Source organism: Octopus sinensis, linkage group LG4 (assembly GCF_006345805.1).
Source record: "Octopus sinensis linkage group LG4, ASM634580v1, whole genome shotgun sequence".
Taxonomy (NCBI): domain Eukaryota; kingdom Metazoa; phylum Mollusca; class Cephalopoda; order Octopoda; family Octopodidae; genus Octopus; species Octopus sinensis.
In genome coordinates this window covers 69,078,531-69,091,874 of record NC_043000.1, presented here as the reverse complement: position 1 = coordinate 69,091,874, position 13,344 = coordinate 69,078,531, and the positions used below count along the sequence as shown (strand labels likewise).

Here is a 13,344-nt window from a genome sequence, read left to right as displayed (position 1 = left end):
CTTCCTACAAAAAGCAGAATCCCATTCTCTCTCAAATGACACCCTTTCGTCTTCAAGCAAGGAAGGGTATATTGAATAATGTGACCCTTGACATATTATAGCTGAATAAAATACAGGGCGGTCACAGCAAAAATGCCTCTGATCATTGGTTCGCTTGATCAGAGCTGGCTGGAGCTAAATAACAACTAATACATTTAACAGTAGCAAGCTGTTCTTGTCCTGTAGCAATTAATTACAGCAACATACACTTCGTTATTTGTGAATTAAATCTTGGTTACAGACAAATCAATGATGTTGGCTGAGGCTGACCGACCACCTACGCTTTCATTAAAGCAGACATAGCAATACCAAACAAATCAGTACAAAATAATGTATGCTGTCGGTATTTAACTCAGATCAGTACTAACCAGTATTCCTATTACGATCATCTCATCTTGTTTTTTCTTCTTTTAATGTATCCAGGATTATACTGTTCAATGAATGCTTATTCAAGTAGAAAGTGATTGGACGAATTTTTGTCTGCTATTTTTAGCAGGTTGGATGACCAAGTAAGAAACTCTCGAGTTGATTCGGGGAAAAAACTGTATTTTCAGATGAAATTTCTGAATAAATAAATAAATAAATTACTTCTTTTTTTTTTTTTTTGCAAAATACATCAAAGTTTTATTACCAACAGAGATAATAATTATTACATATATAACACATATGTATATGATATATATATAATGCAAAACTACATTAAAATATAAACAAATTAGCATTATTGAAGAATAGTGGTAGTATTTATGACATAGGAAGTGACGTCATGCTGGGTCTTTTCTTTCTATACGACTCAGCTGTGTGGACATGCGCAGTGGTCTATATCTCATGTTAAGCGTAGTCGTCGCTTGCTGGAAGGGAGTTCTGTCAACATCTGATTGTTCTCCCAACAACCATGAGGACTGGTGTTGATTTGGATAGCCATTTCGAAAATCTTGATATGACATTAAGGTATGTTTGCATATATTTCTTCTATAATAAACCTAATTTTCATTCGTGCAGAATCCTTGCAAATATTTCTCTATATTTGATGGAATCCTTCAATTCTTTTTTGTATTTTACATCCCGAACATTTTATAGTTTTATCAACCTAACTTTGAAGAATCCTCTAACTTCATGCTACAGCTATCGTTGCGTAATGTATTGACATTACTGTCGGTTTTTAGTTCTTGTATATTGTGTTAGTGTTATAGGACGATATGGAAATATAAATTAATTCGACACCACGAATAATTAGTAAGTAAATAGTTATTCATACCGATACAAACTTGTAAATATGTAAAAAGAATAATGAGTTGTAACTCTGGACAGTATAGATGGTAATTTGTCATGTATAAGTTCTCGACAAGTCCGTGATTTGGCTCTTATTTGCTCCCAGTTCAGCTCGGCTGATCAAAACTTTAACAGTCCGTTTATTTATTTGTGTATTTATTTATCTATTATATATATTTTCTAACACTGTATCTGAGACTTCATTATTTTTTCTGTCCTTCATTTTTAGACGGTTGGATGGTGTTTGTATCTGCTATTTCTAGCTAGTGAAGGGACCACGTAAAGGCTTGTTATGATTTGGTTTCGTTTGACGTCACTTATACCCTTAAAAGTAGAAAGTGAAAACCAGTCTGATTTCCACTACTTTATAAATAAGAGTTCTATTTACGTAAATCGATATTCATGCAATACTGTCGATAGTCATACAGTCATTTAGACACCGCAATGCCGTATCTAAAACTAAGGACTGTAAAATGTAGTTGATCGCCGTAGATTACAGGCTTGTCTTATAGTTGTATAGCTTCATCCTAAAAATAGGAGTCGTTAAATTAGATTTTATAATGACAGCATACACGCTCAGTAGCCATGTAACTTTTTGCTGTAAATATGATGTTCCTCGCACAATTAATTCGTTTCGTGTATATTTCATATACTTATACGTTTATTCCTCACGTGTTTTGCAGTATATGTAGTAGGTAATCAACAAAGTGCTTTATACAGTGTTCCATGAATGTATAATGTCCCTTGTCATCCGTGTCTCGTACACTCTTGCTAATTTCTTTCACCCTATTTTTAAAGGTTACGAAAAACGCATCATATAGGTTAAATAATGTTTGATCACAAAATATTTTTTTAATTATTTAAAAATTTAAATCCGGAATACTTTCGTTATGAACATAAAGAATAAATCTACTCGCAGTAAATTTGTTTATCCATAACTATTTGGTAGCTAATTTTTATTTGATACATATGAAGTTGGTTAGTATCGTGTTTTGTCGACATAGGTGTCTAACTAACCTATTAGTAATATTACCAATGGTCTTCCTTTCCCTTTTTATTTTCTGTTGAAGTCATACATATGAAGTATTTTCAAATAAAGTTTGAGCGATTTCATTTTTTTCTTTTCCTTTCTGCTGCTTTCTATTTTTAGACATAGTATTTATTTAGCTTTGCCTTTGTCAGTGTTTCTGAATCAGCTGATTCAATGTTTGGGACTTAAAATGTTGCAAGTTATGAACCTAATTAACTTACGTATAAATTCTTATTTTCAAATTCCTCGTGAAAAATTCAGATAAATAGATACAAAGTTTATTTAATTCAAGCATATTCAACTGTTTACGCACGCACACACACACTTACACACAGAGTAATTCGTGTAATAATGAAGTTTTATTACGAAGCAGCAATCAAAATTCATGCTTTAACAAATAGACTGGTGGACATTCATATTTCAATGGATGACTGTTAAAAATGCATTCTGTTCAGAGTTTTTAATATATAACTATAATGGTATCTTGTACTAGAGTGCATTGCTTAGTCGGGTTTAGTGAATTTGATCGGTATTGTACAGCGTCCGCCTCGGATGGATGAGTAGTAAAGTCTTCTCCAACGAGATTTGAAGAGAGAACAAAAAATGATGAAACAGAACTATTCGTTTCTTCCATGAGAACAACGATATTTGTAAATACAATACATCATCGTTTTACTAGTGCTGTGAGCTGTTTTAACCAACTGGATATTAAACCTCAAAGTATGAGCCATAACTTATATATTCCATAAAATCGACTGAGATGATTATTTTGAAGTTGTTGTTTAACCTCAATCTGGTCTAGATCTAAGGCGTTCCAGTCGCGATTGCCCTATCCATGACGGCAATGTATGATTTGAGAAAAATATGGCTGCTATTTTTAGCAGGGCGATCAACCACGTAGAGGCTCTCTTATTGGCTAGAGTATTTTCAAGCTCAGGCCAATGGATGGCTTTCTGATAGTGATTTTAAGTTTGTTTAATATCAAGGTCACCCACATAGCATCTGGAAAATGGGTGCTTCTAATTAAAATTCCAGTGTGTATGTTCGTATGTATATATATATATTATATAGCACATAAGATATACACAAAAAATAAAACTTCTTTCTAATCATGAGAATCTCTTGAGTATTTTTCACAGTAATAACAATGCTAGCTGCAGGGTTTTTTTTGCATTTGTGTCAAGCATAGTAATGACTAAGAGTTAAGATCTGGTCTGGGACGATTTTACCTTACTCTCTTTCATGATCGATTTTAATCGAAATAAATATTATTTAGCCATAAAAACTTTTTTTTTCTATTGTATATTTTACTGCATCTCTTAAGATTGTATTTTGGTTGACGTAGGAAAAATAGCTGTTTAAAGAATTCAGAAAACAGTGAAGTTGGCTTCAACATTTATAAGTGCATAAAACATAAAAAAGCTAGCCAGAAAGAAGTATGCAGCAAGGCAAAAGCTATATTAATCAGTAATTAATATTTTAACTTTCTAATAAGTATGGGAGGCAATTCTGGACAAGTTATGGTTTTATTGTGTCCTCATCAGTGAAGTCAGGTCTTGTTCAAATATTAGACTGATACAGAAACTCTCAACACTCTAGATCTCTTTTTTGCCTTTAAATCTGATCTTTACACAACCATCTCATGATTGTTTGATATCTACATACCTCATATCATGCTGCTACACAACAATTATTTCCACTCAATATTACCAATTCTACCCTAACTACCCTTGGCAAATGTTTTAGTTATGTCCCTCCAAAAGAGTTAAATTCGCATCTTAAGATCTAAGTTGCTGACTCTCTGCAAAGTAAAGAAATATTAGAGTGTTATTCATGCATTAAACTGGCACTCAGCAGTGTCATAAAAATCTATGTGATTGATTGATTGATTCACTTGTCATTACACTGTGAAAGATAATGCTAGTTCTTCTCACTAAATCTTTTACCAATTTTTTTACTTGGTTTTTACTCTACTGAATTAGCAGTCTGTTCACCCTGTGCACCCACCTGCTTTGTTTTTCTTAGACTCTGCACTAAACATTATTCCAAATGCATTAATCTAGGCCTTTTGCTAAGGTAAAAAAAAATAGAATGCAGTACAACCTCATATATGTCATTCTAAAATTATCCAAGCAATTTCTAGTAAAAGAAAATCTGTATCAGCGGAGTGGTTTAATGATTCTTGTATAGGTTTTGGACAGAATTTTGAAAGCTCTTAACACTAATTTAATAAAGCATTTAGAATTATGCCATTCTATGCCTATTTTCTATTTAAATATTTAATTTGCCTTCTATTGATCGTTTTCAATATTTTTTGTATATTCCTGCTTTGATGGGTTTTTTTTTTCTTTCTTTTCCTAGTTGCTGTCGCAAACGACCTCGGAATCTTGAGGATGAATTTGATGAAAGTATTCCGATATCTAAAAGAATAAATAGCCTCTATATTGAGTAAGTTTAAAGCAATCATTTCTATGTCAAAGTTTTCAATGTTATAGAACTAAAGAGATTTTAGAATTTGCAAAAGTTTGTAGACTAAGAGATTTTCTTCAGTCTAAAAACTTCCCTATGTATACTCTTCTCAGTAATCTTGAGTGCATTTAATCTGCAATTTATGTCTTTGTATTAGTATCTTTTAATATCTAAGGAATGTGATCACTGCTTAGAAATAAGCAACTATAAGTTCTGACTGTTGGATGGGAAACAGTTATTGAAGATAAAATTATTTGAATCAATTCAAACATTGACCTCAGTGCTTATGATATAAATGAATACTGTTACTGCAAATAGTTAGCTGTCAGCCCTCAGTCAAGGAAATGGCTTTAACCCTTTCATTACTGTATTTATTTTCAGAAGCTCTGTGTTTCTTTCAATTACTTTAAATATAACAAAGAATTTATTAAAATAACTTAGTTATCATTCAGCTAGTGTTAGGAACATAAATTGTGACTGAGGTTTGGTGGAAGATTTTAATTCAAAACTTATGCAAACAAGACATTTGTACTCAAAGTCAGAGCCGGTTTCAGCCGGGTTGGTAACGAAAGGGTTAATTTCATAACACTCACTAGCATTTTAATGATTAAGTCTTTCTGATCGTTTTTGAATTCTTGTTGAGCGACAGGAATATGAGTGGTAGAGCTATGATTTTGCTCTCAATTAGTACAAAACTGTTCCTATTCACACATTTCCTGAACTTGTGTACTTTTCAGCATAAGTCATCAGCAGATCTAGAGCTTGCTTGAGTTAGATTCTTCAAGTTAGCCTTGCAGCAATTACCAATGGAATACTCCTCAGTGGAACTAGAGTTTTATCAGTTCTTACGGAGAAGTCTTCTAGATAGAATTATAACTTTAGTTAAGACAGTATTAATTTGATCACAGGGGTATCTGAAATGAAAATAGTGATGACTAACATTAATCATTAATTGACGTTGGGATTAAAGTGTCTTAGCAAATTTTCTCCAACTTCAGGGTGCCATCCAAATAAAGACCAAACTATTGATGAACAACATTAAAAATTAGCCTATCATGAAATATTAGGTGAGGAATCTAGTTACATGAAGCATTTTTCTTAAAACCATTTTCCTGTTAGCCATCTTGAATGAAGAGCATTATTGTTCTTAAAATTGTATCTAGTTGTTTTACTTGACTGTTTTTAGTTGGTTGATATGGAGATCTCAAGACAAATTGGGATCCTTGGTTTGAGTAGATTGAAGCTGGAGCACCAAACCTGAGAAATGTGTTGAAGCAGCTCTCATACCAAACCGCACAGAGTTAGACATGATTAGAAGACCTTTGAAGTTGATACTGAGACACTCAAATAATTATGTGAACTTGATAAGTCCATGAAGAGGATGGGAGTATATGATACAGTTATCACAGATTTTTGTAACATCTCCTAAAAAAAATTACAAGTCCTTAAATCTGATGTAGTGCCATAATCAAGTCATTGCAGAATGATGCAAAAGATTACGTGAATTTGTGATACCAGAGAATATTATAGGGGAGCATCTGGTAAAAGCATCACTAGCAACCTTATCTTTGCTTGATATGTTTCAGACACTGTAGTTGTAGAGTGGTGCTATTTCAATGTACCAGTGAAAAATCTTGTTGCTTGTTTTTCCTCTACTTTTGCGACTAAATATGAGATCACTTGTCAGTTGATGTTTCGTGTAAAATAGTCTTGAAATAATAAAAAAATTCTCTTAAAACTTTCTGTGATAGCCCTAGCTTTCTTTTCAGTTGCTGGGAGATTTTGTTCAGGGTAAAACAGTTTTCTGAAGAATAAAGGAACAGGTTTAATACACTGTGAAAGGATAATTGAAATTACAGTTTCAACAGCATCAGTATTAGTATGTAGTGGCGTTTCAGATAAGATCAATGAAACTGGATCATTAACTATTAGTGTTTTAAGCAGAGGTAAAGCAAATAAGTGACATTTTTGCAAAGGAAAATTAAGATTTACTAGCAGTTATTTAGCATTGCATGGCATCAGGTAATCAAGGAAAGGTTTCAATTTTCCTAGATTAAATTGCATGTAATTATTTTATACTGTGTAACCTAGGTAACAAATGGATGTTTAGTGGTGGGGACATTTGTCATTGTTCACTAATCTGTTATCTTTTACTTGCTTCAGTCGTAAGACTGTGACCATGCTGGGACACTGCCTTGAAAATTTTAATCAAACTTATCAACCCCAGTATTTATTTTTTTGTAAAACCTGGTACTTATTCTATTGGCTTCTTTTGCCAAACTGCTAAGTTATTGGGGCATATACATGCCAACCCTAGTTGTTAAATGGAAGAGGGGGACACAGACACACACACACACACATAGATATGTATATAGTTCAAATTTACAGAAGGCAAAAGACGAAGACAAGTGAAGGAACAACAAACAGGTGTATTAGTTTAACACTCAGAAAAACGGAAAAGTCTTTGATGCTTCAAGCCTATACTCTTTGACAGAAAAGATTTAGAGAAAAAAAGTGTAGGGATTAACAGTTCAACATGATGAGATGGCCGGAAGAAAAAGGCTTAATGAAAGGGAGATAATAATGGTGACCCAGATGAACTAAGGTGCATAAGCATGTGTGTGTGTATTGTGAATGGGGGTGAGTTCATGAATATGTATGTGTGGACGAACTTAAAATTATGTAGGCCTGTGTTTGTGATTATGTGGAGTGATGTGCATTTCATGTACTGGTGTGTATGTGTGTGTGCCTATAGACATGTACATGGTGCAATGGGTAAATTGTCGCCATTTTATAATTTTAATTTTGCGCATGCACATTGTTTTTAATTTTGTTGACTACACAGTATAGTAGTGTCATTTGGGCACTGTCTGTGAGAAAAACAATACCATGACTCACTTCACTCTGTCAGAAATTTGGAAACATGTTATACTGCTTGGCATTCATGCCAGAAGCTCCAATAGGAACATTTTAGAGTGTTTGAGGCAATCTGAGTGTGGTGCATGTACTGAGAGTGATAAAAATCAATCATCCAGTCAACATCATGGTGTTTGGAGTGATCACTAGTAATGGTGACGTTATGCCTCCATTCATCTTCCCACACAACTTCAGACTCAACACAGAGGCCTACATCAAGTGCCTGGAGGAGGTAGTGCTGCCCTGGGTCAAGAGGGTGACTGCTGGATGACCCTATGTCTGCCAACAGGACTTTGCACCATGCCACACAAGCAGAACACAGTCATGGCTGTCAAACAATTTCTGTGACCACATCACCCCTAACATCTGGCCTCTCCACAGACTGCAACCCCCTTGATTATTATGTGTAGGGCACAGTTAAGCAAGAGACCAACAAAACTCCTTGTAACACCAAAGATGAACTGAAGGCAAGGATTACTAGGATCCTGACAAGAAAAAAAAAGAACACAATCGTTGGATTGGTATTAGTAATTGAATATAAAGTCATTTATGACATATGACAAGGACAAAAAAAAAACTATATCAAGAACTAAGGTTGGCACAATCTTTGAAGGTTTTAAAAGTACAGACAAGCTGTTTATTATAATCAAGGATAATGTTATCAAAATTAGTGGGATCCAAACATTTCATTTAAATGAATTAAAAATTATTTACTTATTAAAATGAAAGCTCTGTATATTTCACTTAAACTGCTTTATAACCACTACTATTAATGTAGATTATATGAGGTGATAATGGTGCATTAAGTTGATTGGTGGTGTTATGCATATGACTCCATCTCAAATTGATGGCAATAATGAGCTTCTTTTCATTACCATCATATCCATATGATCAGAGGTATCTTGTGAATCTTATTGACTTCAACAAATTGGTAATTGTGACATTCATGCCTTTTCCCAAGAGAATTAGCAAAGTAAGTAAACAAACAACCATAACTAGAAATTCAGTGCAGACTGCAGTTTACAGTCAACTTTTTTATTATCAATATACATAGAATATTCCTCAATCTTAACAATACTTGACCTGAGTTTTTCTAATGTGCTTGTAGTTGCTTTCAATTAAATTAACTTAATTTTTCTTCATTATTTTTCAGGGGAAGACCTGATTGCTCTCATGAGGTAACTATTTGCTACTGCTTCTTAAGAACATATAGTGTGCTTATGAAAATTAATTATTTCTTTCAAAAATTGAGAATAATAAAAATAAAATTTTGTGTGTTGGGGATAGGTTTACGTTTCTGTTATGAAATTTTGTCCATATAGGTGAATGAACTTGTTCATTTACTGTTACCTTCTTATTATGAATATGATCAAACATTTCTTAGAATTTTTAATATTTTATAAAAGCTTGTATTTATTTCAGCTGTGAATTAATATTTGATATTTAGGTTCAGTTAATTTATTATCTACAAAAGAAGAGATAGATAAGTTATAGTAAATTTTGGGTATAAATTGTTTAAACCTTTAGCATTCAGATTAATCTGTCAAATGTAATGCTTATTTATTCACAATGTTTTGAATTAATCATGCATTATCTTTAGCTTTGAGTTTTCAGTGAAGTAATTATATATTTTTAAATGACTTTGTAGGTTAGGTGTGAGATTCTGGATATGGGTTAAAACATTTTTATTGGATGAAACTTAAGTTACTGATTCCTAGGAAAGAAGATTTTTCAATTACTGTAATCATTTGAATATTATGACTGCAGCTTAGGGTGCAATACTGTAGTTTTTCTGTGAATAAAAGTTGTCTAAAATGTAGGTTACATGAAGCATTTAAGGTATTAAGGGGACTAAAAGTAGAGCCAGGTGAAAAAAGTTTCATACTAAATGCTTAAGGAAGCTCTAGTATTTTTTCTCTTTTTTGACAATTTACTTTATAATATGTTAGAAATGAGCTGTAGAGAGTCGTTGAAATGAAGAACTGATCTTGAGTTAGATAATATAATGGTAAATAAGGCAAGCAATGGAATTTTATAGATTAGCAGGAGTCAGCAGAATCATAAAATAATAGGAAAGCTGGCTTTTTTAGTTTGACACTAATGATTACAGAACAGATTGATTAAGCATCAAGTTCTCTCACCTACTAATTCAACCAACAGATATATCTAATGGTTTGTTGAAGGTAATTATTAAATTCTATTTACTAGCTGATATCCTTCTGAGAGTGGAGTCAGCTTGCTTCACAGTGTAGGTAATTTATTGGTGTTGTGTTAGTATCGCCTGTTATAAAGTAGGGAGCCATGTTATTGATTAGCTTCATCAGCTCACTTTATCATATGGTATTTAGCTGCATAAGGTAAAGTATGATGTATCTAGTTTGTTGTCCATTCACTTTTGCATGTCTGAATGTTTTAGTACTAACTATAGGCGTGATAGGAATTGGACTTCCTTGATGTGGAATAGCTGCAATTACTTGATATTCATTTTAAAAAAGCCTTTGTCATTCTGATGTTCCAATTGGCTGGATGATATATTTTGAATGAAAAAGAGCTGGGCATTTATGAGAGAAATTATCCATAGAGGTAGCTGAAAGAAGATTTTGTAAGTAGGGTTACTCTTACAAATATTAAGTACTACGGAAAAAATAATTCTGAATTGAGACATGGAAACATGCTGTCTTTGAAAAACAAATGATTATATATGAGTGGTTTGTTTTAGCTTATTTAGGCTGGTAGATTTAAAATGGTGTTGAGAAATGTGTTTGTCTAGAGCTATAAATAGCGACAATCACAATGAAATGATCGTTAACATTGATTTAAATGGGTAGAAAAATCTACGAATTACATTGTTTATATTTTATTGTATTTTGTGATAGTGACAGGATTGGCATTGTTTACAAAGGAGCATAATTATTGATCAATTCTTTTATGTTGATTGAAGTTTCTGATCATTAATTATTTATTTTTCTTTCATGCATGTTAATCTTGAAAAATTAAATTATTGCTTCAGATTTTATAAAATATAGTCGCCAATGTTTAGGCGTTCTAAGCAATTGAGGAAATTGGTTTATCTTTACTTTGATAAAATTTGTCACAAAAATCTGAAACTAATTTAAATGTTATTTTCTTTAAATTGAGTATCTTTCTTTGTTGCAGTCAACACCAAGCCCTGACCCTCCTGTAGCTGAGAACAATCACCCAGATCAAAATTATAAGCTTTGGCAGCAGCAACAATTCCATCATCTACCTCCACAAGTAGACTGTTTAAACAACACTCAATCAAAACTCTATTCAGAAGCCTCTGGATCCTCTGCTAATATGTCTGCAGCAATAGCCAACCACCCTCACCCTTATAACCCACAACAGCAAACTCCTAACTCCTTTTTGGACACAAGGCATACTGCTGATCATACAGTCATAAAAAAATATGAGCCTGAACTTGATGAATCATCTAATCCATTTTATTATCGTATAAATGAAGTTTTATTTAAGGCCCATGCTGCTCGAATTGGGCGCTTAACAAAAACATCACCTTCAGACAGTAGCCATTTTTCTTTTAGCAGATAATTTTTTTTAACATATTAAAAAAATTATTTTTTCTAATTAAGCATTTCTGCTCTCTGTAAATAGATATTTTCTCCCATGTTTATTTAATGTATACTTCCTTCATAAGGTATGCTTTTAATAGATTTCAACTGGTGAGTTCCTTTCATATATAGTCAATGTTACCATTTACTTGGCTGAATAATTATTTAGAACTATTTACATATATCTAATTAATATATGGATGATCTTCATTAACCTCATTAGTGTATCAACTAACTTTCTTAACTATTTGGATTTTGTTCTTTTTCATCATCACTTGACAACGTTTTAAATATATTAAAATGGTAATGATGGGAAACTAGGTAAATGTATTTTATTTAAAATTAAAAGAAATCTGTTAGATGTCTAAACTCATCAGGATTTTATCATGAATAAAAACAACTTGTTGAATTTTCCTTGTTTGGTCATGACAACTCAGATACAAAAACTTCAGAAAATTATTTTTATTGAAGTTTGTAATAAAAAAAAAATTGTGTGTGTGAATGTGTATATATCTTTTATCTTTTACTTGTTTCACTCATTTGACTGTGGCCATGCTGGGACACTGCCTTGAAGTGTTTTTTTAGTCGATTAAATTGACCCCAAAATTTAAAGCCTGGTATTTATTCTATCAGTATCTTTTTGCCATACTGCTAAGTTTCAGGGATGTAAACCAGTTGTCAAGCGGTGGTGGTGGGACATACACAAAGACACACACACACACACACACACATTGACATATACATATATATATATATATACACACACACACATTGACATATACATATATATATATACACCACACACACACACACATTGACATATATATATATATATATATATACACACACACACACACACACACACACATTGACATATACATATATATATATACACACACACACACAATAAGCTTCTTTCAGTTTCTGTCTACCAAATCCACTCAAAAGGCTTTGGTCAGCCCAAGGCTATAGTATAGTAGGACTGAATCAGGAACCATGCAGTTGGGGAACAAGCTTCTTACCACACGGCCATTCCTATGCCTGAAAGATACCAAAGGGATAAAAAAAAAAACTAACAGTTTGTAATGTTTTGTTGCATATTTTCAAAGTAATTATCCATAGAATACTACTTTTCTTCTGATTTTCAACAATTTTCTTGTTTCTCGTCATGAGTGTTATCCCATATTATCATCAAATATATTTTATTTTCTTAATTAGCATGTTAAAATAGTCCTTATCATATTGATATGATGCCATTATTTGATGCTCATGATTAAGATAAATGAAGATGACTAAAAACAATTTAATGTTTCATTGAAGTAGTGTAAACAATATTTAAACTAACTTAAATCTGGCAATTTGTTTATTTACTATAGGCCATACACTTGGGTATTTGATTGGTTAATCTTGTTATAATAGAGGCAGAATCGTGATTAAATTCTCTAAGACATCTGAATATTTCTTTATCAATAATAGGATTTTGTTCCTGTATAGAGATAGTAAAGCAAATTTGTTACCAGTAATGGTGAGCATAGAAAGTGGACAGTAAAACAGTGAATCCTTTTTTTTATAGGCCTCATTAAGTTATTTTTTTGTCTTCAAATAATTAGTGTGCAAGGTTTTAAACTTGTCAGAGCCAAGTCTGCTATTATTGTAGATTAAATTATTATTTTTGAAAACCCAACTAAATGTTGCTAGGCTAGTAGCAAATTGCCTTTGTAGTTTTCTAAAGATATAATTATGCCAGTACTATCTAATTTTAAACTAACTTGAAGTTAATCCTATGCAAACTAAATACTGTTATACCATATTTCCAACATCCAAAAAAATATTTTTAATGATGATATAAAGAAAAGATGTGAGAACATTTATTTCATAAGTAAACATTAAAGCATTAAGTGAGATGAAATGTTTTTAAAAATGAAGAAAATCTTGAATGCAGGAGAATTCATGCCGACATGTTTACTACATTAGGAGATGATGCTCCAGTTTTATCAGCAGTGCAAAAGTTGGCAGCTAAATTTAAGAGAA

The 13,344-nt window shown here is 32.4% G+C and overlaps 1 protein-coding gene across 1 annotated transcript; it reads left to right on the top strand.

Moving 5' to 3' along the window:
- The first annotated feature begins 829 nt into the window (after window positions 1–829).
- Window positions 830–11,830, top strand: LOC115210621. The gene is made up of 4 exons (XM_029779223.2): window positions 830–990; window positions 4,703–4,789; window positions 8,880–8,904; window positions 10,883–11,830. The coding sequence occupies exons 1-4, from the start codon at window positions 935–937 to the stop codon at window positions 11,291–11,293; spliced, it is 579 nt and encodes a 192-aa protein (XP_029635083.1). The 5' UTR covers window positions 830–934; the 3' UTR covers window positions 11,294–11,830.
- Window positions 11,831–13,344: the final 1,514 nt, after the last annotated feature.